The following is a 26,065-nucleotide window of genomic DNA, read 5'->3' as shown; positions in this document are numbered from 1 at the left end:
TAGGCGTCTTAAACTAGAAGAAGTGTAACTATTATTACATCTAAAACAACACCTCACAGAATGTAAATTTACGAAAAATAAAAACTAAATTCACAAGAGACAGCATTACAGGGCATGTTTTCTCTGTAGTTAAATAATTTTAGAGAAACTCATTTTGTTTGTAAGTTTGCCTTAAGTTTTTTTTTTATTTATAGGATGTCATCAACCTTGCCCATATTATATTTTAGAGAAGCTCAAATAATTGAAAAATAGTTTTCTGACATTTGACACAGTGACTCTAGAATCCTGTACCTTATGTGACGGTATAGTATGGTTAACAAGAACTGAAAATCTGTTAGGGTTTCCTTTCCCTCCCTCACCCTCCCCATATAGTGTGCTTACAGAAACAAAACCAAAATAATATATTTCAACTTTCTGTTGTTGTTTTGAAGTATGTCCTATCTAGTGTCATTTAAAAATTTTTTTAGAATTTATACAATTAAAGATTAACCCCTTCACTCATATATATTATATATATATAATTAAATACTCATATAATTCTACTCTCTCGTTACTGCTTTTAAAAGTTCTTCATGATATAAACCAGGTATCTGCCTTTTAAAGAAAAAAGTGGGGATGGGGTGGGGGTGGATTCACAGAGAGAAGGACATGTGGCAGCAATCCAAGAAATCTGGTCCCAGCAAATGAAAATCTTTAAAGAATAGACTTTTAAAAATTAAGCAGGAAGGACAAAAGTGAAGATAATCTTTATTAGCAGAAATCAAGATTCAAAGTAGTCTATATTTGCCAACAGAATTCATAAAATAATATTTAAATAAAATAATCTTATACTGGAGGTTGGTGATTTCTCCTTGGTTATTCCATCCTTACACTGAAGATAGTAATGCTTTAACATTATACCCTTCATTACAGGAGGCACTTAATTCACTGGTCTGGCCACGTATTTGTTTCAATTTTAATATTCTGTAATAAATGCCAGAGGACATCCCTGTTATTCAATATATAATTTTGGCACCAATAGCAGCCATTTATATACAATGATGACTCTTAGCTTTTCTAACTGCTGAATTTCTGATCCAATTACATACATTTGAAACAACACCTGTTGGATAAAACTAAGGCTAAAATTAACATTTATCCCCTCTAATTTCTTTAATCTTGAAAACTGTCTTATTTAAACAAAATGTATTTTAGGAAAATGCCTGTTTCAAGGGTTTATTACCATTTTATAACTAAGAGACTTGGGACTTTAGTATACGAAAAGGTGTCATTTCAAATGGGGAAAAATGAATTATTCAACAAATGATCTTGGGACAACTGGAGAGCCATTCAGAAAAAAAGTGAAGCTGGAACACTATAACATGCTTTACCCCACAATAAATCAGAGTTAAATATAAGAAAAAAATGAAAACTTAGAAAGAAAGCAAAAAAAAATTACAGTACTAGAAGAAAACACTCATGGAGTGCAGCAGGCCTAAGAATGCCACAAAAGCCAAAAGTCATAAAATATAAGATTGATAAATTTAATGACATAAAAAGAAAGACTTTCACATGGGGAAAATAAATATATACAAAGTCAAAAGTAAACAGAAAGCTAGGAATTATATCTGCCACTCAAATAACAAAGGGCTAAATTTTAAAGAAAGACTACTATAAATCAGTAAGAAAATCCCCAACTATCTTTTTTTTTTTTTTGAGACGGAGTCTCGCTCTGTCACCCAGGATGGAGTGCAGTGGTGTGATCTCGGCTCACTGCAGCCTCCTCCTCCTGGGTTCAAGCGATTCTCCGGTCTCCCCAGTAGCTAGGACCACAGGCATATGCTAGCACACTCGGCTAATTTTTTGTATTTTTAGTAGAGATGAGGTTTCACCATGTTAGCCAGGATGGTCTTGATCTCCTGACCTCGTGATCTGCCTGCCTCGACCTCCCAAAGTGCTGGGATTACAGGTGTGAGCCACCGCGCCCGACCAACAATCTTATTTTAAAAATGAGCAAACAACATGGACAGTTCAAGGAAAAGAAAAGAAAATGCCTGACACTCAAAGATAAAACAACTGCAAGTTAACTATGCTGAGATACCATTTTCCTCCAAAAAGATTGCTTAGGATCAAAAAGTTTGATCACAGGCTGTATTGGAGAGAGGGTAGAGAAATAGTCATTAATTGTTTGTATATTGCTGATGAGAGTGTTTTGAAGTATGAGAAAAAAGAGTATAGAGTATATATTACTACAACCTCTAGGAAGGGCAATTTGCAATACTGATCAAAATTAAAAAGTCCTATAGCCTTTGAATCAACAATTCCATCCTAAGTGTGTTAACCTACAGATGTGCTCACATTTGTGAAATGCCATATGTAAAAGGATAATCACTGCAACACTGTTTCTAATAGTACAAGGCTGAAAACAATCTCAGTGTTCATCAATAGAAGGCTGTTTCAATAAAGTTCAGCATGACCATAATAGAGTAGCATGCAGTCTTTAGAAAAGAATGAAGCACTTTTACATGAGTTGACTTTAAAAGCTCTTCAAGTTATATTATGATAATAGGGAAGGGAAGGAGAAGCAAAGTGCATAATATGTAAAATGTTATCTGTAAGCAGGAAAAAAAACCTCACCGATTCAATTTCTAGGCCTTTATCTTACAAATACATTAGCAGCATGAAAGGTAGTCATCTTTTTAAAAATGTGACCAGATTGACAGCACATAGGTTTAGAAACAAAGAGGTATACAAATTATATTATTCTGGTTTTATTTCTCTACCAAATATATAGTTTATATGCCAAATTATTATAAAACCATAGGTTTACAATTCCAAGAAGGTGGCTATGAATGCTTGAGCAACAGAATATTTCCTATATTTATGGCAAGAGTTCTATGTAATTCTTGTCTTTATAAGTCCATCCTATTGCTAAATTTAGTGAGCATATTGATAACACTGTCTCCCTTCTTCTTTAGCCTCCAAATTGAAGAGTCCTAATCTGTAAAATAGGGATGATGACAAAATAATAATACCATCAATCCCAACTACATCATATTATAAACTATAGAAAATTTTACAAATTATACAAAAGTGAGTCTTTTATTATAGATTCTAGTCTTATTTTAGGTATAAGGTCTAACAGATTTGGCTGTTTAATTTCTCAGAAGTAGCACAGGAAGAGAGGGTGGTAAAGTGGGGTTTCTAGACTGTGGCTGGTACCCTAACACTAGTCAATGATATCTGAGAACCAAATTGCCTTTTAGTTTTCTGCTTATTTCTTGAATAACATTGAAAAAGCAACTAGGGCTCATAATAATAAATAGCAATAGCAGCAGCAGCAGCTAGCACAAAGTATTTATGAGCTGAGCACTGTTTTAAATTATATTACCTGTAAACAAAGACCATGTGTCTATGATACTAAAGTTTAGAAACAGTATTTGGTGTTCTACAATATTTATGAAAAAGTCGAGTCTTACATTAATCCTTACCTTAATCTATGAAGCAGGTACTATTATTATCTCCATTTAGCATAACTAACTGATGAAAGTCCTGAGATTTTTTTTAAACTTATTTTTACTTTTTTTTAAATTATACTTTAAGTTCTAGGGTACATGTGCACAAAGTGCAGGTTTGCTACATATGTATACATGTGCCATGTTGGTGTGCTGCACCCATTAACTTGTCATTTACATTAGGTATATCTCCTAATGCTATCCCTCCCCCCACCCCACGACAGGCCCCGGTGTGTGATGTTCCCCACCCTGTGTCCAAGGAAAGCCCTGAGATTTGAACTCAAATATTCTGGCTTAGTCAGTACTAGTGAGTGGTGGAGATGGGGGCTGAATCCATGACATCTGGTTCTAGAGTTGGTATCTTTCATTATTACTCTTTTGAGCCTCTTTAAGACTTCTTGATACCCTGGAGATTCTTATAGATACCGCTGTTATTATACAGTAGTATTCTTGGTTTATAAAAAGTTTCCATTTTCTAGAAAACTCACTTTTGAAACACTTCTTGGTCACATGTTAAATTGGTTACAACTCTTTTCTAGTAGATGCTGATCAAAAAAGGCACTGCAGGTGTTCGATGGGGTCATCATAAGCCAAACTAAATACATTTCATAACTTCCTATTTAGGTTAATTCAATTATTCCTTCATCTGTAGCTATAAGAAACTTAACTACAGACTTTGAACAAATTTTGGCCAATCCAGATTCTAGGAGGCAGAGCTGCCACCAACAAATGGCCTTGTTGAAAAGCAGATGTAGATACTAATCACAGCACTAACCTCACAGGCTCTATGTGAAGGTGTGGCTGGAAAACTAACATGAGAACTAACAGTCTTTTCCCCTCAACAACCTAATAACCATCTTTGAAAGAGACAACAACAGTTTCCACCATCACAATATTACTTCTGATATGTTGCCTCAGTGTATAATGCAAAACACTAATTTTCAGAGTGAAAATTCTTAGTGAATGTTGACAGTAGTACCACAGAAAGACTATGTATTTAATTGTATCATTGTATGAATCAATGTTTGTGTACTGAAAAGAACTGTTCCAGTCAGATGTTTCAAATTTGTGAGATACATTTATGCATCTATACCAATATCCTTAAGTGAAATAACGAATGACAAGTGCAAAATGAAAGCATTGTTGGCTTACAGTATCTACCCACCTGCAAAATTAGTTGAGAAGTAAAAATACACAAATAATTTGAATCATTTTGTTTTCCTCACTACACTATCACTGTTGTGATTATCACAACATTCACAGTAATTTTATTTTTTAAATTCAAAACCAGCATGTGTTTTTTGAAAAACATTTCAACAAGGTAAAGATATGTTATATAAAAAGTGAAAGTTCCCATCTCACTCTCCCTTCTCTGAGAGATTGCCTATAGCTGGGTGCTGGGCTTTTGACATTCAAAAATGTTAAATAGAAATTGAGCGATCTAGAAGTGTTAGAAAGAAATATGCCTACTATAGCAAAGTGTACTAATAATTGTTAATATTGTCATTAATACTAATGAGTAATTTAGAAATACTGAAAGTCCAGGTACTTTTTTTTTTTTTTTTTGCCTTCTATGAACTGTATTTTAGAAAAACACTTACTTTAAGTTACTGCATTTGTAATACTTAGGCCATATTTGTGCCCTACACTTTGCTCAGGAGTTCCGTTTCTGGAAAGTGTTTAATTTAAAAGCATTATGGAAGCTAGCTATTTGAAAGAATTGTGTTATTCTTTTTGTAAAGTGAATAGTTTTCCTATAAAGCATTCCTTCTTAATTTATCTTCCCACATGTTGGGATGTGTTAAAAATGAAATACAACTATACAAAGTTCCCTGGTTTCCTGAACACAATCCCATAAGTGCTGTAACAATATGCAAGCCAAAATCTATTTCTTTATCTTTTAGTTTACATGGCTATCTTTAGAAATTCCAGATCTGGGCAAGAACCAGGACTCTGCACACAAACATCAGCAGAAATAACAGATCTATTCAAGCATGATGATTAGGGCTCACTTCTCAAAAAGAGAAAAGATCTATTATGACCCGCAAACAGAAACTGTAAATGTTAATTCAACACTTTCATACTGTTTTCACTTTTGGTAAAATTTCCAAAGCAATATTGTAAGAGACTTTCAAAGATTGTTTTATCATCTGTAAACAAGGAACATGTAATATGTCCATAAATGTTAAAATCTCGAAAAAATATTTAGTGCTTTACAACCTTCATGACAAAGTGTCTTCATTTAAGTTTCTATGAATATACATAGTATACTGATAATAGACTCCATTAAAGAAATTACGAAACCACGTCATTTTAATGGGCAAAGCTGCAGAGAGAAGAATTCACATTTAGATTTCTTGAACTAAGGCAATACTCTCACAGCATCTGATTTCAATTCAAATTTAAGGTTCGAGTTTTACCTAAGGTTACATTAGTAACTTTCAAATGGTTTCCTATTTGCAACCACTTAGAAAAAACACAAAATGTTACAATTAAGTACCTCTTTCTGAAGGCCAATTCAGAAAAGGGATGGCTTAATACGCAAGAGTAGACCCTGTGCATAACGTCATAGAGCTTGCAGGACACACTTATTTCAGGCAACAGCAGCTCTTCCCAGAGTCAAATTTGTTTTTTTTCTCTCTCTCTCTGTGTGTGTGTGTGTGTGTGTGTGTGTTTTAAGTAGGAGGCAAAGGGGGTGAATGTGGCTACATAATCTGTTTTGACAAGACGTCGAGGGGCCATATCCACAGGCTGTTTCACCCTCAGACTGAGGTCTGTTGGGTTTCTGACTTGTGGAGACTTGTCCACAGGACATTATTATTTACGTTTTGAAGACTTTCATTTACATGACCGGGGTCGCAGTCTCTCCCAGCTTAGCATCTTCTTGCCCAGGGACGACACACGGTGCGCCGGTCTCCCACCCACCGCAGGCAACCCCTTCCCCGAAGGGCGCGGGAGGGCCGGGACGCTGCTCCCCAGGCGCCCGCCCGCCCTACCTGGGGAGCGTTTTCGGATGCTGACCGGCAGCGACTGTGAAGAGGTGACGTGACCTCCGTGTTGCACAGGGCAGTTCGGCCGGGTGCTCACCCGCCCAGGTACCCAGCCGCCCGCTCAGCCCCTCGCCCAGGTACCTCGTCGTGGTCGCCGCCCCCGCCGCACTGCTTGCAGCCCAGCAGCTCAGAGACCGCCAGCGGGGCCGTGTACGCCTCGTTCGCGGCGGTGGCCAGGCGCATGTCGGCGCGGGGACGGCTGCGGACGCACGCAGGCGGCGAGCGCTGGGAAGCCGGCCGCGGCTCTGGGCTGCAGCGCCTCAGTCAGCACGGACGGCGAGGGGCGGGGCGGCGCCGACAAACAAGCCGCGCGGGCCCGCCCCGCGCCCGTCACTTCACCACCCTGGCGGCCAGGCAAGCCAATGCGGGCCCACGACTCCGCAAAGCCCCGCCCCCCCGGCGCGGAGGCGAGGAGCTGGCTGTCTGAGGCGACGAGGTGAAAAATCACCTCGGGGGCCCAGGTCCCCCACCAACTGCTAATTCTCAGGTACGGAATGGGCTCTGGAAGGCAGCGAGGTGAGCGTGGACTGTCAGGAAGGTGCAGCACGAGTCTTCGGGCTTCAGGGACAGGGGAATCTGCCTGCTACACCCCCGCTCGGCCATTTACCTAGAGCCAAACAGCAGCCAACCTCGAGACTGACCCTGACAGCACCAGGAGTAATGAAGTTCTCTGTAAATTCGATAAACTATTGAAATTTCCCTTCTTCCTTTCCCATTATGCCCAAACGACGCTGAATGGGCGGCAGAATGCAGCAACATGTACGGGACCTTGGCTTATAATCAATGCAAAATTCATTTTGGTAAGCTACGTAAAAGCTATAAATATCACTCCCCTACAGAGATAATAAACCTTGGCAGCCTATCTTTGAATTGCCTTTTTCCTCACAAGTATATTCAAAGGCTTTAAAATTTCTAGTATTCCTTCATAAGCGCCCTCCCTGGGTTATAAAGACAGAATTTCAATCTCTGAAATCGGATGAGGAACTTGGGAAAATATAGGTTACAAAGGAGAAAAACAACATTGTTGGGCCCAGAATCCAGATCCCTACGGTCCTATGTCAGTACTATTTCTTTACATAACTCTATTCTCTCTCTTTAAAATAAATAAATTCCTAAATTAGATCTCTTTTTGCATGTTTATGCTGTTTTCAAAGCTTAAGTGCTCAGGTTAAAAACAAAAAAAGTTGGAACATTCTGACAAGGAAACAAGTGGAATTCATAGCAGTAGTGATGGCCACAGAACAGGACTCATAAATGAAAATAAGTTTCAGTCTTAGAAGTGACGCTACAGTGTCTCAGTGAAGACTAAGTTACTCTTTTAGCTCTTTATCATGTTTAAAGTGGCATGTCAAAATGGTTATTTTTTATTTATCTCCTAATAATAAGATAAATGAAACATGTTCTCTATACTGCTTTTAAAAAATAGCTAAAGCACCCAAAATATTTTTTACTGGTCAAAAGAAGCAATGTTGAGTTAATGTCGATATAGAAGAAAAGGCTACAGAGGCTTCCAAACTCTCATCCACTGAGTACAGCCACAAAAATAAACAGTATGATCAAATGCCCACTCAGCTGTAAGCAAATACAAAAACAAAACAAACCCAGTACATCATCCAATTTGCAGCAATATGACATACGCTGCGAAATAAATGGGTTGTAAATGAATGACTTGGAAACATAAACGCACTTGATGTATGGGATTGTGAGCTACAAAAGCTAGTTAGGTAGAAGTATGTGAAAAATGATGACTCTGGTTCTAGAAGAGTTGAGGTATTTTATTTCTGAAGGAATCACAGTTTTAGTTGTCTAGTAGGGCATAATCTTAGTTATGACATTTGTAAAATGAGGAATGCTTATCTTTCCATTTTCTAATGAGAGGCAAGGGAAAAGCATGCATTCAGTTAAATCAAAAGTGGCTTAAAATAAGTAAATGCAAGTGAAAACTGCAAACTGCATACATACAGTAGTCTGATACTTAGTGCTTGATAAATATTTATTGAAGAAATATTTCAGATATACTGAAATTGTATAGGAAGCTCCAATTAGGATTCCCTTTTTCCCCAGATAGTTTCAAATTATTTTTTGAAACTAAAAAGAAAAGAAAAATAATTTTAATTTAATATTCTTATTTAGTGGTTTATGGAGAACCTTCAAGCCATTAAATGTCAGGATTCCTTTATGGTCTCTATAAAGACTGACCTAAATTCCTCAAAGAGTACTAATTTCTCGTTCTCTGCTGTAGAGCACTAGAGTGAATTAGTCACTCTATTCTCCAACATAAAAAGGTTGCCTCCAAATAAATTTACAGTAACCAAGAGTTCCAACAAATGTATTTTTTGAAATATTTTTCAAGACAAACTCTCACTCTGTCAGCCAGGATGAGTGCAGTGGCATTATCCTGGTTCACGTTCACTGCAGCCTTGACTTCCAGGGCTCAAGTGATCCTCCCACCTCGCCTCCTGAGTAGCTGGCACTACAGACACAGGCCACCACACCCGGCTACTTTTTAAATTTTTTTTGTAGAGATAGGGTCTCATTATGTTGTCCAGGCTGGTCTCAAATTCCTGGACTCAAGCAATTTTCCCACCTTTGCCTCCCAAAGTGCTGGGATTACAGGTGTGAGCCACCACACCCAGTCCAACAAATGTATTAATTAACCTGCAACTATCATTGTGCAGATTTAACTTTTGAAATGTTTTGTTTTAAACCACTCAATAAAAAGTATTTTCTAAGGATTTCGAAGGTAGGCCAGATGTCCTGAAGGTGCTTCTCCTCTCAACCTCTAGGGCTGAGCACATACAGGAATGCAATAAACATCTGCTGAAAAGATGAACATCCTGAACACAGAACAGTGATTACAAAGGGCTATGTTTTTGATATTTACTACAGGTTGTCAGTATAGGCCAGAGCTACCTTACAAAGTCTGCTATTTAAACATTTCATTTTGATATTTCTTTTAGGAAGAATCCTGACATTTAATCCAAGAAGTAATAGTAATTCTGAAATATTTCCTTTCTTTTAAAAAGATTTTGGTCAACTTACTGAACTGTATCAAAGTGAGGTTCATGGCCTCTACATCTGTCCTTAGCAGTAATGCACTCAACCTTATTTTTCTCAAGAGCAAGCTGATAATCTGTGTAAAAGCAGAGTAGTGTAAAATGACTTGATTTTAACAGAGAACTATGAAACATTAGGGAGTCTGCACTTGGAATGGTAGTTCAAGAAAGGCTTCCTGAAGGAAAAAGATACCTGAGCTACAGCTTAAGAGTATTAGTAGGGAGGCCTCGGAAAGAAAATTTGGGGGAGAGTTTGGGAGAATAGACACAAAGTTCTAAGTAAAAGATCTAGCATATGCAGAGACCCAGAAAAAGGAGAGTGATCCATTAGGGAAGCAGAATACAGGAAGCTCAATGGGTCTAGAAAAGAGGGTAAGGAGAGTTAACAGAAGGAGTTTAGGTAAAAGATAAACAGTAGGCCAGGCGTGGTGGCCTAAGCCTGTAATTCCAGCACTTTGGGAGGCCAAGGTGGGCGGATCACAAGGTCAGGAGATCGAAACCATCCTGGCCAACATGGTGAAACTCCGTCTCTACTAAAAATACAAAAAAATTAGCTGGGCGTGGTGGCACGCACCTGTAGTCCCGGCTACTCAGGAGGCTGGGGCAGGAGAATTGCTTGAACCTGGGAGGCAGAGGTTTTGATGAGCCGAGATTGCAACCATTGCACTCCAGCCTGGCAACAGGAAAGGAAAAAAAAAAAAAAAAAAAAAAAAAAAAAAAGATAAACACTAAACGAGAGATTGTTAAGCTTCATTAAAGAATACGGATTTCATTCTTAAGGGTACTGTGGAGTTACTAAAAGTTCTAAACTGTAGAGTGACATCAGATTTGCATGTCAGCTAAGGTTTAGAAAAATATATTGGAAGGGGCAAAACTGGGGGCAAGGAGATGAGTTAGTTAGAAAGGCTGCTGAGGCAATCTTGGCAAGGCAAGAGGGCAGTCTTTGGAACAATGGGAAGGGAGAGAAGTGTAGAAGATGACAGTGGATTTTGTCTCTCCAATATGGTAGTAAGTTCCTTGAGGGAGGCAATCATGCCTCAAACTCTTGTTTTTGAAATTTAGGAGATAAATCTCAAATCATCTGCTTTCCTGATCAAGTGGCTTCCCTGAACTCATTAGGTCTTTAGAAACTATGATCAATTCATGACAAGGAATAGATATATTTCAGTAGAAAAAGCAGTAATTAGGCTAAAAGGCATAATCATACTTTTATGGACCACATGTTAAACCCTGTACAATAGATTTGCACATCCCCTCATTGGAATCAGAATTATACTTAATGCAGTAATTGGTTAGAAAACATAGAGTGATGGTTTTAGCCATTAAACCAAAGAACTCCTTTAAGAGTGGGAGTGGGATTTGTTAGATTTATGTGGTTTAAGCATTCTTGAAAAATCCCCTATTGTCATTTAAAACGTTTCATTTAGAACAAATGCTGGTTTATAAGGCTACTTCTGCTTACTAATTTTGTCTAGATTTTTCTCCTCCAGCTCATATCTTCCTGTTTTTATCTACATAGCTTGTCTGCTAAGCACTTTTTCCCTTTTCAACATCATGTTTTGGGTACATTAAGATCCTTTTAGCACTGAACTTTAAACTGGTCCTCTTATTTGCTCTATACTTTTTTTTTTTTCAGTTCTTCAATTTTTAGAATTATATCACTTTAAAGGAGCAAGAATGTTGACAAGTCTTTGGTATTTTCCTCTCATTTAGGGTTTCTTCTTTTAGAAATGCACAGTGTTTTAACTTTCTACATAGCTATTTAGAAATATGAGGCATCACCAATATTTGTAAATAGTTATTATTCCAAGAAGTGTCAGTGCTTTTAAATTAAAAAGTTGCTTTTACCCCTAAAGAAACAATGTGTTAAATAATGGTCAGGTTTTCTAGGCTGGTAATAATAAGACCACTAATTTGTTAACTCCTGTGTATCAGACACTTAACATTTTACATGTATAAAGCAGATGTAATTATTTTTATTTTACAAATTTGTGACATAGAAACTAAAAGTATGGGCAACTTGACCAGTTACAAAACTTGTAAAATTCAGCCTGGAACTGGAACTCAGGTCTGTCAGAATCCAAAGCAGCAGTCACTATATGAACTTGCTGCTTTTACTGAATATATATTTAAAATTTTGATAACTGTGTATTCACCTAAGTTCTTGATTCTGGAGGCAAGAAAAGAGGGTAGGAAGAAAGAAAAATTTATCTTCCTTACTTTTACTCAGGGTGAGTTTTTTTTTGTTTTGTGTTGTTTTTAAGAAATCATGGAATGGGTGATCTTGGGTTTTGAGAGCTTCTCTCCTCCATATTTCCCTCTTCACTCCTGTCTCTTTCTGGGCCTTTGGTGGCCTCGTGCTACCCAAAGCCTCTTCACTACATATCTCATCTGAATCTACCCAACCTCCTACATGTTCCTCACATGACCCCCATTTCTGGAAAAGTGGTAGGTTTTAGGAAGAAAGCAGGCTTCTCAAACTAATCACACTAATTTTGTAAGTTACTGATATCTCCCATTTATTTAGTCTCAATAGGATGTAAGCGCCATAAAATCAGAATGTTTGTCTTTTTTGTTTACTGCTATATTTCCAATGTCCTAGTGCCCTGCACACAGGAGACCCTCAAAAATTATGTATCGAATGAAGGAACTTTGAGGAGATGTTTCCATTAAAACAATTATTTAAGCTTAATTGAAAGCCTAATAATGAATTTCAAGTTCACTCTTCAGGTAAACATTTTTGAGGCTTAGGGGCCACAAAACCTGCCTGTTTATAGGCAGGCAGGCTGGCTCTGTGAGGGAATCAGCTTTTACTGGGTTCAGCTCTGCTAAGCACTGTCTTTCAGAATCTCTCTACTTTTCCTTGGAACTCACAGATATCTCCTTGGAACTCCTTGGGATTACAGGTGTGAGCCACCATGCCCGGCCCAAATATATGCATTTCTTAAATATTGTGATATCCAAGCTTTGATTTTTCTTTGGTATTTCTGTGACTGCTCTCCTGCACTACCAGGTAAGCAGCTATACAGGGTCTGACAGAGGCATCTATGGATCACTTGTTAAGTCAGGCATGTACTTACAAGTCAGAAACTTCCTGTGTCTGACAAGATACCATTGTTTGACAAGATTATGGAACATTTTGTAACCAAGTTTGGCTTTAAATAATCCTTAGGTCTATCCAAGGTGATGTGATAGAAAACAAAGTGTCTGTTGAAATATAAAAATTAAGTGGGAGAATTCATGCAGACATATTACAATGTTTAGAGGCTACTTTTCAGCATCATCACTGAGTTAAGAAAGAAGGAATGGGTTTAATTTAGAATACTATGAGGTCTACGAAAAAGGTGAATGTGAGGGGGAAATGGACAGTTAGGACTTTAAGCTGTATGTTACTAGGTGCTACTGAAGGTTTTAAAAAAGGAGAAGGAAATATACAAACAAAAAAAGGCAACAAAAGATACTAAATATATGCAAGTAGAAAATATTTCTCAGACTGAATATACTCTGTGTCGTATAATTTTTCTAACAGTTTCTGAGGGGCTGGATTTCATCTGTACCTAAACAATGTGAACACATGAAATGATCATAGTGCTTCTATTTGTGGGCACAGGCCAAGAACTGGTTTAGTATGTAACCTATAATTTTAAATACATGGAATTAGCCAGGCATAATATTAAAAATTATCCATTCAAAATAGATTAAAACCAAACCTAATACATTTAACTTATCCTGAACCCACAGACTTGATGGAACTGAACTAATCCCATTTAACCATAGGATTTTTACCCGTGGTCAAAATGTTTGGGCTAAATGCATATTCATGAGTCATTAGCTTAATCATGACTGAATTTTAAATGCTTTGTTTATACTAAAGATAATTTTTATTCAAAGAAACAAATGACAATATTCTAAAGTTTTAAAATCCAGTTGTTTTTTGTTTATAACAGCTATCTTACCTTCCCTATCCAAGCCTCCCTACCCTATGATTTTTACTACCAAATGGTGAATAGAATTCTGCAATGTGTGCTTTTCGTGCACAGTTTGAAGAACCCCTACTCAGTTCCTTTTTGATGATCTTTAGTTGTAGGTCCTATAATCCTTTAAACCACCTTCTTTTTCTGCCTCCTTCGGAGGTCTCTTGCTTTCCAAGAGAGTATCAAGTTGTAGATTCTTAACTTGAGCACAAGTACAAGGCCACATCTGTAGGAGGTTATTATGTATTTTAAAAATAAAATGCTGTTCACTGAACTTTCCTGTCTGTTCTTCTGCTCTCCCAAATTCTCACTCTGTGGGCCATTTTCCCCTTTACCCAAAAGGCATAGATACATTTAGGGGACTACAGTTCATCAAATAAAAAGTTTATATTTGCTTCTCCATTCTAGCTTTCTGTTTTGCTAAAACATACTCTCAAAAAATAAAAGATATAATACCACTTAAAAATGTATGCTTTTTACAGGAATTCAGATTTGAATGGAATTCAAGATCATTTTGCTTATAGTAATAGAGAATATGATCTTCTTAATTTTTGCGTTTTTATTTTCTGGCAAATAACTCAGAAATACTAAAATAGTATTTTTTTGAGATGATACAAATTGGAGACCATAACATTCTTAATTTGTTATGAGTCTAATTTTTAAAATATATGTTCGTATAAGTTTACATTGATAAAATAATACTATTACTTTACCAATTAACAGAAAACTTGATACTATGTAACCATTTAGCATTCAATCATTCATTATTTGTAAATATTTACTAAATGTCAAATATATGCATTTCTTTTTTCTTTTTAAAATTTTTGTTTTATTTATTTACTTTTTTGAGATGGAGTCTAGCTCTGTCACCCAGGCTGGAGTGCAGTGGCACGATCTTGGTTCACTGCAAGCTCCACCTCCCAGGTTCATGCCATTCTCCTGCCTCAGCCTCCCGAGCAGCTGGGACTACAGGTGCCTGCCACCACACCCCACTAATTTTTTGTACTTTTAGTAGAGATGGGGTTTCACCGTGTTAGCCAGGATGGTCTCAATCTCCTGACCTTGTGATCTGCCCGCCTTGGCCTCCCAAAGTGCCGGGATTACAGGTGTGCGCCACCGTGCCCGGCCCAAATATATGCATTTCTTAAATCATATGAACAAGCAGAAATCTCTTAATTTGAGATTGGGATTTAAGGTTAGACTTAACCACTTACATAAATCATACAGATTAGCAGATAGCTTGGGATTCTGTTAGGAAGCATTAAATGGAGGGTCATCTAGTTTATTATCTTTGCAAAGAAAAAAAAAAGCCTGAAAACTTCTCTAGTTGTAATCCCTTTAAATTTAAAATGAAGGGCAACTGAACTTAATGATCTCTCAAACTTTATTTCAACTCTAAAGTTCTAATCTTTTAATATAATTCCTGGCTAGGCACAGTGGCTCAATGCCTATAATCTCAGCACTTGGGGAGGCTGAGATGGGAGGATCATTTGAGGCCAGGAGTTTGAGACAAGCCTGGGCAACATAGCGAGAACCCTGTCTCTTTCTATAGAAAAAAAATAAGAAGAAGAAATAGCAAAAATATAATTCCTGATTTTATCCAGTTACATGCTTTCAGCTAACTAGAACCTGGCCCCTTCCTGCTCTGGACTTTCTTGTATATTATCAGTTTTCAAATTATATTTCTTAAAATCCATTCCTTACACATACTTTAGAGATATTATAAAATATTAGATTTGAACTTTCTTTTTCAAAGTAACCTACAAATGTATATCAACATTAAATTCATTGGAGGACTGCCACAACAATTTGTTGCCACTAATAATTCAGTTATTAATTTCTCTCCCACCATCTGTGTGAGCACATTTGAACATTCTCATACAAGTATAAATGTGTCAGTGATTAGGAGGGGTATAGTTTATGTGTTCCAGTCTTTTAAAATACTCATGCCTGTCTATATCAGCTCAAGTAAAACTATAGTAGTGAGTGAACTGCTACAGGAAGTGGATATTTGGCTTTAAAGATGCCAGGAGAAGCTCAGGCACATTTGCTTCGTACATGCTCCTGAAAGGGTGTAACTGTCAATTTTTGTAAGGTCAAAGGAATAGATTGCACATCCCATCATGATTCCTTAGTTTTAGTGGATATTGTACATTTTGGTGCTTATTGTTTTAACTTTTATATTTATAATAAAGAATGCAAGTAGCTGTTTGAAATCAACCATTCTTTTCACTTTTTTGTTCAAGCTTCTGGATCAGTTTAACTGCAGAGTGTCTTGAGAATGCAAGGTGAACTATTAGAAAAGTTTTCACTCAAAACCATTTATCTAAGTCTATAATTTCAGGGATGACTTCTATAGTTCATTACTAGAGAAGTTTCTCTGAACATGTAGAGCAGAATAAAAAATGAAAGTATAAAGATATTTTCAAAAACCCAGAAAAGCACTTAACTGTGTGAATCTAGATTTTCTTGATATTATGCATACAAGAAAATATAGAAATACTGCAACCATCATTCATAACCCCTTAATTTCAAATTTTCTGAAAATATAAAATAGCCCCAGTATTTTCACTAATTGATTTGATAATTAATATTCTTATTTGAACTTAAATAATTTATTGATAAAACACTTTTACAGTTTTAGATACTATATACATCAGAATTCTGGTAATATTGTTTTATTAAAGACTAAACTGACAAATTAAAACACATTTTACACACACACACACACACACACACACACACACACACCCTCTCATGATCTGTATCCTGGAACTCACATTAGGTTTGGAGGATCCAAGCTAGTCTGTGGCTCTCTACATCACTCACCCAAGACTTGGGTCAGGCTTTAAGGTTCAGAGAATGCTCCAATCATTTCTACCAGTTCCAGCAGAGTGCTTGGGGGAATCTAGTTCAAAGTCTTATTCTCATCAATGCCAAATAAAGCCTTAAAGAGAAAAAGCTGTTGGAACTACAACAGTTCATGTTTGTCTACTGAATTTACAGACCAAACTCACTTTCACAATATAACTTTCATTTAGCCTGTCCTGGGTCTGGTCTATAACCGAAAGCATTATCAATCTTTTCAGCCCTCTTCAAGAAAACATAAAGTCACTCTTATCCTTTACTGATATACATGCCAGTATGAGCAACAGTCTTTATCCTAAATCATAAAAATTTGACCTAATAACTATTTTCATATTACATTTCAATTGAAAAAAATTAAGTGAAATAGTTTGGATTTGTTCTTATTAACAAAGATATTATTGATATCCAGATAATTTTTAGTATTTATAATAGGCAGGTTTTAAAATGCATTTGCTTTCTACAATTAGAACTTGCTTTATGTCAATAAATTCAACTTTCAAGTATTCAATTAGATTTTAAAAATTAAACTACAGTAGTTTGTAGATCATAAACACACATTAAAATGTTACAATCTTCAAATATTGCACACTAAATTTATACATAAGTGGGTTTTAAAAAATCTAAACTTCAAAAGATGCCAGAAAAAAGTATGTGGATCAGAGGAAAGAGCAAAGCAGAGTCAAAAGCAGCAGGATGCAGTTCAAATAGGTCACACTCAACTTTTAACTTTCCCTAAGAACAAAAACACAAGCTTAGCAACAGCTTTTAGCCAATCACAAAGCAGACAAACAGGTAAGGACTCAACTGCTCCAGATACCAATGAGGCCTAAGCTTCTCTCTCTCTTTTTTTTTTTTTTTAAATTATATAGTGTCACAAGAGAAAACAACAAATTATAAAACAGGATATATTGTCCTAGGTTAAAAGTAACTGATAAAATCTTCTCACCAACCCTTGGCAAACAGATTAGATTTTAGTATTGTAGTGATTATTTGTTTCATCTTTATTATGCCAGATACCGTATACATCAAGTTACCATTAAAATAATACGGTATTTTTAGTAGAAAAAAAAAACAACAACAGAATTTTGTGGGAAATATTCTTTCTTGCTGTGGGTAGAAAATAAAGGTAGAAATATCTATTAAAAATTATTATTCTCTTTTTAAATTCTCTAGCATCCAATTTCCAAAAAACATAGGGGGAGAAACACTGATGGTGAAATGCTACAGCCCAAATCCAAAAATATAAAATACTAGTAAAAACAACCATACCACAAATAGAACTTTCAAAACAAACGCAGGATCAAGCAAACTGAACAAATTGACAGTGCAATTCTATACAATTGTCATTATCATTAATAATCTCCTTCAACCACCATTTTAGGAGACACTTTTATTTTATTTTTTAGAGAGAGGGTTTTGCTCTGTTACCCAGGCAGTAATGGGGTGATCATGGCTCACAGCAGCCTCGAACTCTTAGGCTCAAGTGATTCTCCCACCTCAGCCTCTTGAGTAGGTAGGACTACAGGCATGCCACCATGACTGTCTTAATATTTTAACATTTTTGTACAGATGGGTCTTGTTATGTTGCCCATGCTATATGGACTCAAGTGAACTCCCGCCTCAGCCTCCAAAAGTGTTGGGATTACAGGTGTGAGCCACCTTGCCCAGCCCACCATGTACTTTAAAGCAAAGGAGGTTTGCTAATAACATTGTAGGATGCTGTAAAAAAAGTGTATAGATGTATATTTCCCTCAATATTTCACTGTTTTCCATACACCCCTAGAGTAGAGGAAAAGTTTAGAGACTAGCTCTAGGTTTTATTTATCAGTCATATCTTGCCTCATCCTTCTCTCTTTTTTTTTTTTGAGATAGTGTTTTGCTCTGGCACCCAGACTGGAGTGCAATGGCACAATCTCAGTTCACTGCAACCTCCGCCTCCCGGATTCAAGCAATTCTCGTGCCTCAGCCTCCCAATTAGCTGGGATTATGGATGCCCGCCACCTAGCCTGGCTAAATTTTTTTGTATTTTTAGTAGAGATGGGGGTTTTCACTATGTTGGCCAGGCTGGTCTCGAACTCCTGATCTCAAGTGATCCTCCCGCCTTGGCCTCCTACTGGGATTATAGGCATGAGCCACCATACCCAGCCTCATCCTTCTCCTTTATCTTCAGTGGTCACAGATAACTAAGCTATGTTGAATCAGAAAAAAAGGTAGTTTTAATATATAATTTGGGGAAGAAACATCAATTCTATATCAATCTCATGTTTTTGGGGGGACTTTTAAACCCTAATAATTCAGAACAGTATCCATCCAAATATTACTGAAAGTTTCATTAATACATGTATACTATACATAAAGGATTGGTTACATTTATAAAAATTTATATATGTGGATATACTAGTCTTACTTATTCATCTTCAGTCAACCAGTGTTAATTAAGCCCCTACTATGTGCCAGGCATTTTTTTTTTCTTCCCAGTAGATATTTTTTTGAGAACAACATCCATATCTTCTTCCTTTCTCCTTTCTTCTTTTAATTTCCTATAGTGATGCACCCACTTGAAGTCTTTTCACTCCTAAAGGAGCACCTGGACTGAGGAATGCCTTAAGCTACAAATGCATGTAATGCTGAAAAGCTAATTGTTATTGTAGCAGTTAGGTAAATGAATGTCAATTGATGGAGAGCTTTTAATTTAGTAACTCAGATTTTTAATCTAAGATATGATTCCAGAAGCAGGGCAATGCTATACTTCATAGTTTCGATTTGATATTAATAGAACATCTAAAACATGTATGCATCAGGCATTGTTCTGAAGCTTTATTTCTTTTTTCTTTCTTTTTTTTTTTTTGAGACGGAGTCTCGTTCTGTCGCCTAGGCTGGAGTGCACTGGCACGATTTCAGCTCACTGCAAGCTCCGCCTCCTGGGTTCATGCCATTCTCCTACCTCAGCCTCCTCAGTAGCTGGGACTACAGGCACCCACCACCACGTCCGGGTAATTTTTTGTACTTTGTTTTCGTAGAGATGGGGTTTCACCGTAGCCAGGATGGTCTCAATCTCCTGACCTCGTGATCTGCCTGCCTCAGCCTCCCAAAGTGCTGGGATTACAGGCATGAGCCACCACGCCAGGCCGTTCTAAAGCATTTTAACTCATTTAACTCTCATAACACCTTAGGTACACGCTATCTTCATTTTAGAAATGGGAAACTCAGAGAGGTTAAGTATTCAACCCAAGGCCACACAGTAAGGGGCCTGAGGAAAGGTTAGAACTCAAGCATATTCTTTCTACTATACCACAATGCTCCTGATAATGTTTTAGTTTTGTTAATGTTAATATTCCAGTGATGGTGTGCCCATCAGAAAGAGGCCAAGGGATGCTAACTCCTACCATCTTCTCCTGTCTTCCGCTGCACCATGTTCCCTGCAATCTGCTCTGTATGACTGCTCACTCCACCCTCTGTGACCACCCAAATAAGTAGAACACTATGCCTCTCCAATAAATCTGAACTGGTTCCCCATTGAGACAAAATAAAAATGTTTTATAACATCTCTCAATATATCTTCTCCCTAATTACTGCCCTCCTCATACATGTTAATCCTATCCCAACTTTCTTGATTCCATTTACCTACTTATGGTTCCCCTTTGAAACTTATACATTTCTCCCTGACACTTGAAAACATTCTTCTCTCAGAGTTTCATTAAGGACACATTATCATAACTTCCTTCAAAAGTCTTCTAAAATTTCATCTTCTGAACAAAAGTTTGTAAATTTTATCATGCTAAATAAGGAAAATCTTCTACCACTTGACAGTCTACCATGTTAACAGTGACTGTTAACCTCCAAAAGATGATCCACTATGTTTTTGATACTTTTATAAATAATGTTAGTGGATGTGCCTATGTTGTGTTCAGTTTTAAGGCACAACCACAGAGTATTTATAAGCCCCTTTTGGTCGATGTTAAGAGTACATTCTGTCCCAGGTGCAAGGATTTGGGGAAGTATGTTTGGGGACATATGTTTATCTTACTTTGAAATTGTAACTACTGGCACATCACATACAAATAGGTACTTAAATTACATTTTGATTATGTTACAGGCTTTGCACATAGAACACTAAAGAGAAAGCAACAGGTTTGGATCTAACAAAATAAAATGAGTAAAATTACCATTTAGCATAAACAAAATGTAACATTTTATGTAAAAGGAAAAATATAAAAACATAAATGAAGACTTACATTGTCAAATAATCATTATTAAAGTCACTTTCATATATTTAAAGCATAAGAGAATATTGTAGATTGTTCTTAGTGGCTAATTATGTTACTGCCTACTCAAAGAATGAGTGATTTTTTTTTTTTTGTAGAATGAAATTCAATGATCACACACACACAGACCCTTAAAATGTTTTCCCATACATTTGAAAATCAGTAATTTTTGTCAAAATAGATGTTGACTATTGATATAGCAACATCTCATTATATCTCAATTAACTTTTTAAAAAACAATCTCATGAATCTAGAACAAGTTAAAAAAAAGATGTAAAATAGATGTCACAAAATTTATATACCACAGCATAGGTATTGTATTTAGTGGAAAACCCTTCGCCTGCCTCTCTTAGAGACAATTTACTTTTACTTGGTACAAAATTATAAGAAGCTTCTTTATCTAATTTCTAAGTCCACTTAATCACAAAGGAAGAACCAGAAAAATTCTATAAAGCAGAAACAAGAACTTGGATAGCACAGTAGCAGGAAGCCATTTTCTATAAGGGTAATGGTCCTATAAGCCTTAAAAAGCCCTGAGAGCATCGCTCTCTCCCAGATGAGGTTAAAAACTGACCTCGGCCGGGCGCGGTGGCTCAAGCCTGTAATCCCAGCACTTTGGGAGGCCGAGACGGGCGGATCACGAGGTCAGGAGATCGAGACCATCCTGGCTAACATGGTGAAACCCCGTCTCTACTAAAAAATACAAAAAACTAGCCGGGCGAGGTGGCGGGCGCCTGTAGTCCCAGCTACTTGGGAGGCTGAGGCAGGAGAAAGGCGTAAACCTGGGAGGCGGAGCTTGCAGTGAGCTGAGATCCGGCCACTGCACTCCAGCCCGGGCGACAGAGCGAGACTCCGTCTCAAAAAAAAAAAAAAAAAAAAAAAAAAAAAAAAAAAAAAAAACTGACCTCAATATTAGTGCTTCTTACTCATATTGGACAAAATACCTAAAAATATTTCTATAGATACTTCTCAACTTACAATGGGATTATGACTCAATAAGTTGAACATATCATAAGTAAAAAATGCATTTAATACACCTAATCTTCTACATTATAGTCTAGCCTAGACTACCATAAATGTGCTCAGAATGCTGACATTAGCCTACTTTGTCAAAATGTGGGCAAAATTTGGGCAAAATCATCTGGCAATGTGGTAGAGTATTGGTTGTCTGCCTTTGTGATTATGTGGCTGAGAACTGTCACTTGCTGCCACTGCCCAGCATTGTATCGTACTACTTTCCATAGCATTTTTCTACTGAATGTGTGTTGCTTACCCACCTTAGTAAAGTCAAACAATTGTTAAGTGGAACTATCCCAAATTGGAGACCTGTGTGTAAGAAATATTGCTTAAAATGGCTGAACTGGTAAAGTAACAGAAATCCTCAGAAACCAAAACCCACCAACAGAAGGAGTCCAGGGAGACAGTGAGCACTGAGGCTGGCAGCTGTGGATCCTTAGGGACCTAAAGCAGCAGCACAGAAAACAGAAGGCAAATCCTAGGACTTGGGAAATTAAGAGGTGGATCAGAGACCCCATCACAAAGCCAAACCCCAAGGGGCTAAACGCTCAATGAAACCATAAACAAAGAAAAACACCCCATTTACAAAAGAAGACAAGATTTGCCTGTTTTAATGTTTATTCTTGGTGGAAGGGGTAAAATCTCCCCTGAATATTCATAAACACAAGGTGGATCACACATGAGGAGTTGGGGGATGAATTCCCTTATTACCTACCTGCTCTTAAAAGCAAGGCAAATATTTAGTATAAAGTGGGCTGGTTATGTCCCCCAGGTTCCAGTTAGAAATAAATATAGATTTTCTCTGAAGGAGATACAATTCCAATGAATATAAGCTTACAATAATAAAAAGTACTATGCAAAAAGATGCCATTAATGAGGACTACAGGAAACAATAATCACCTAAGACTAGAAAGTCAGATGCAGTCTGACTGCCAGAAATCATCTGTAAAGACTTTGGATACTAGATACAGAAGACCAGTTCAATATGTTTTTTAAAACTTTATAGGAAAGTATGGGTGAGAAACAGGAAACTATCAAAAAATAACCAGGCAGATTTGAAAATGAATGAAATAGTTTTTATAATAATTAAAACTTAAAATTCAATAGATAAACAGCATATTCAGTATAGCTGAAAAATTATTAGTAAACTAGAAAGTAAATCTGAAGAGTCCAGAATATAGCACATACAGCAAAGAAATGAAATGTATGAGAGAGAAAAGACATGGAAGATGAAATAGAAGGTCTAATACATATCTAATTGGAAGGAGAAAACAGAAAGAACAGGACAAAGGTAATATTCTAATACATGATGGTTAAGGATTATCCAGAACAGATTAAAGACACCAATACTCTTTTTTTTCTTTTTTTCCAGGAAGCACAATGAATCTCACGCAGAATAACTTAGAAAAATTATACCTTGGCCTACAGTAAAACTGAACAATTTCAAGGAAAGAGATCTCAAAGTCCATGAAAGGGAAAAGTCAGATTATCTACAAAAGGAAAACTAAGCTGACAGCCTAATTTTAAAGAATGGAAGCCAGAGGATCAAAATACTGAGAGAAAATGACCATTGTTGAATTGTATTTAACACATGAAACTATCATAAAGTGAATGAAACACATTTTAAGAGACAAAAACTAAGAATCTACTACCAACAGATCCTCAGCTGAAGGAGTGTCAGTCCAGGAAGAAGCAAGAAGATTTCAGAAGGAAGTGTGAAAAAGACCAAAGAACAGTCAACAAAGAAAAAGTTCTTTGTACTTAAGATTTTCATTTCATGGGTAAAATTCTCACCTACCCAGAACAGTACATTCTGTATGAATTCTGAATAGCTTTGTGTGAACATATGCTTTAATTTCCCTTGGCTTGGAGTGGAATGGCTAAATCATATAATAGGTGTAGGTTTAACTTTTTTTTTTTGAGACGGCGTCTCACTCTGTTGCCAGGCTGGAGTGCAGTGGCACAATCTCGGCTCACTGCAACCTCCTCCGCCTCCCGGGTTTGGTTCAAGCGATTCTCCTGCCTCAGCTTCCCGAGTAGCTAGGACTACAGGCGTGCACCATCACGTCCAGCTAATTTTTGTATTTTTAGTAGAGATGGGGTTTCACCATGTTGGCCAGGATGGTCTCGATCTCTTGACCTCGTGATCCGCCCACCTCGGCCTCCCAAAGTGCTGGGATTACAGGCGTGAGCCACTGTGCCTAGCCAGGTTTAACTTTTTAAGTAACTGCCAAACTGTTTTCCAAAGTAGTTGTACCATTTTATATTCTCACTCATCAGTGTATAAGACATCTTCTGCCAGGTATAGTGGCTCACACCTGTAATTCCAGCATTTCAGGAGCCCAAGGCAGGCGGATCACTTGAGGCCAGAAGGTCAAGACCAGCCTGGCCAACACAGTGAAATGCTGTCTCTACTAAAAATACAAAAGTTAGCTGGGCATGGTGGCACATACCTGTAATCCCAACTACTCAGGAGGCTGAGGCATGAGAATCGCTTGAATCCAGGAGGTGCAGGTTGCAGTGGGCTGAGATTGCACAACTGCACTCCAGTCTGGGTGACAGAGAAAGACTTCGTCTAAAAAACAATAAAAGACATCTTGGCCGGGTGCGGTGGCTCACGCCTGTAATCCCAGCACTTTGGGTGGCTGAGGCGGGCAGACTACCCGAGGTCAGGAGCTCGAGACCAGTCTGGCCAACACGGTGAAACCCCGTCTCTACTAGAAGTACAAAAAAATTAGCCAGGCTTGGTGGCATGCGTCTGTAATCCTAGCTATTCAGGAGGCTGAGGCAGGAGTATTGCTTGAACCAGGGAGGTGGAGGCTTCAGTGAGCTGAGATCGCGCCATTGCACTCCAGCCTGGGCGACAGAGGGAGACTCTGTTTCGAAAAAAAAAGAGACATCTTTACCAATGCTCAGCATTGTCAATCTAAAACATTTTAGTCAATCTAATGGGTGTCACAGTGCAGTTGCTCTTAACAAGTGATTTTTTTCTCCCATGGGACATCTGAATATTTCTGCGTATACTTTCGATTTTCACAACTGGTGAGGAGCAGGTTGTTACTGCTATGTAGCAGGTAGAGACCAGGGAGGCTGCTAAATATCCTACAATGCACAGGACAGCTCTCCCTCCCACAACCAAGCATTATCTGGCCCAAGATGCCTAATGTAGCAGTATCTTATTGTGATTTTAATTTGCATTTCCTTGATAACTTTTGATACTGAACATGTTTTAATGTGCTTATTGGTCATTTATATACATACAGATATTTTTGTGAAGTATCAGTTCAAACCTTTTGTCCATTTTTTATTGGGTTGGTTATTTTCTTGTGCTGTAAGTATTCTTTATATATTTTGAATACAAGTACTTTGATATACATGTTACAAATTTTATTTCAGTCTGTGGCTTGCCTTTCATTTTCCTAATGGTGTCTTTTGAAGATCATGTTTTAGTTTTGATATGATCCAATTTGTCAATATTTTCTTTAATGTCTCATGCTTGTATTCTAGATAAGAAACCTTTGCCTACCCCCAGGTTACACACTTTTTTTCCCATCTGTTTTCCTCTGAGCGTTTTATAACTTTAGGTTTTAATTTAACAGGTCATATAAATTTTATGATATTTGAAAATAAAACTGCTGAAGTTTCTCTTCAGGAAATGGGATTATGGGTGAATGGCATTCACTTTTTAAATACATCTGTTGTATCTGACAATAATTATTAAACATTCTACAGTACAGATAACTTTTTGGAGTAAGGGAAGAATGGGAATGAGAAGTTTATATCTAATGGGGCTAATTTGTTGTTGTTGTTATTACAGGGACCAAATTTGACCTTAAAGTCTTCTGGTACATTTGCATGTATGTATGTTAAATTAAGTACTGTCTGATGAGTTTCTACTACATTAACTCCATGCAGCAAAAAAGTAAAGTGGTCTTTCTTCCAGAGACCAGTGCCTTTCTTCCAGGCAATACTGGGGGGTAAGATAGGGTTAAACAAGATGGTTCTACTTTTAGTACCCTTGAGTCATAAAAAAGCATCTCTTAAAAATAGTATTAGTTGATGCCACATGGAAGACTGGGCAACACAGACCACAGAAGCAAAGAGAATCTACTACTTAAAAATAATTGCCCCTATCTCAGAACTGGCACAGAACAAAGACTGGGTCATGAAAGCAGTGCACTGGAAAAAGAGACTATTTTAGAGAGCCTCCTAGTATCAGAAAAGAACAAACCCCCAAACTTTCCAATAAATCTGCAGCTGAAGAAATGAAAAAATGGTATAGGATTGCACTGTGGTGCATATGGTGACATGAGAGAGGGTATCTCTGAATTGGGATTGAAG

The 26,065-nt window shown here is 37.3% G+C and overlaps 2 protein-coding genes across 4 annotated transcripts in view; one reads left to right on the top strand and one right to left on the bottom strand.

The window, feature by feature from the left end:
* ARMC2 (armadillo repeat containing 2) overlaps positions 1–23,714 on the top strand; it is a 180,399-nt gene extending 156,685 nt beyond the window's left edge. The window contains exon 16 of the mRNA XM_030928187.1: positions 23,097–23,714. Coding sequence (XP_030784047.1) covers positions 23,097–23,155 — 59 coding nt within the window. The 3' untranslated portion in view covers positions 23,156–23,714. The remainder of the gene's footprint in view (positions 1–23,096) is intronic.
* The window catches only part of SESN1 (sestrin 1), a 110,316-nt gene that overhangs the window by 16,347 nt on the left and 67,904 nt on the right, over positions 1–26,065 (bottom strand). Inside the window, exon 1 of one of the 3 annotated variants that reach the window (XM_010382498.2) lies at positions 6,626–6,817. The exons of the other annotated variants lie outside the window; for them this stretch is intronic. Coding sequence (XP_010380800.1) covers positions 6,626–6,727 — 102 coding nt within the window. The 5' untranslated portion in view covers positions 6,728–6,817. Of the gene's footprint in view, positions 1–6,625; positions 6,818–26,065 lie in introns of those variants that run through there. 3 annotated transcript variants of the gene reach the window in all.

Source organism: Rhinopithecus roxellana, chromosome 4, assembly GCF_007565055.1.
Source record: "Rhinopithecus roxellana isolate Shanxi Qingling chromosome 4, ASM756505v1, whole genome shotgun sequence".
NCBI classification, from domain to species: Eukaryota; Metazoa; Chordata; class Mammalia; order Primates; family Cercopithecidae; genus Rhinopithecus; species Rhinopithecus roxellana.
The sequence above is the reverse complement of the archived record's forward strand: the minus strand, read 5'-3'. Positions and strand labels throughout refer to the sequence as shown.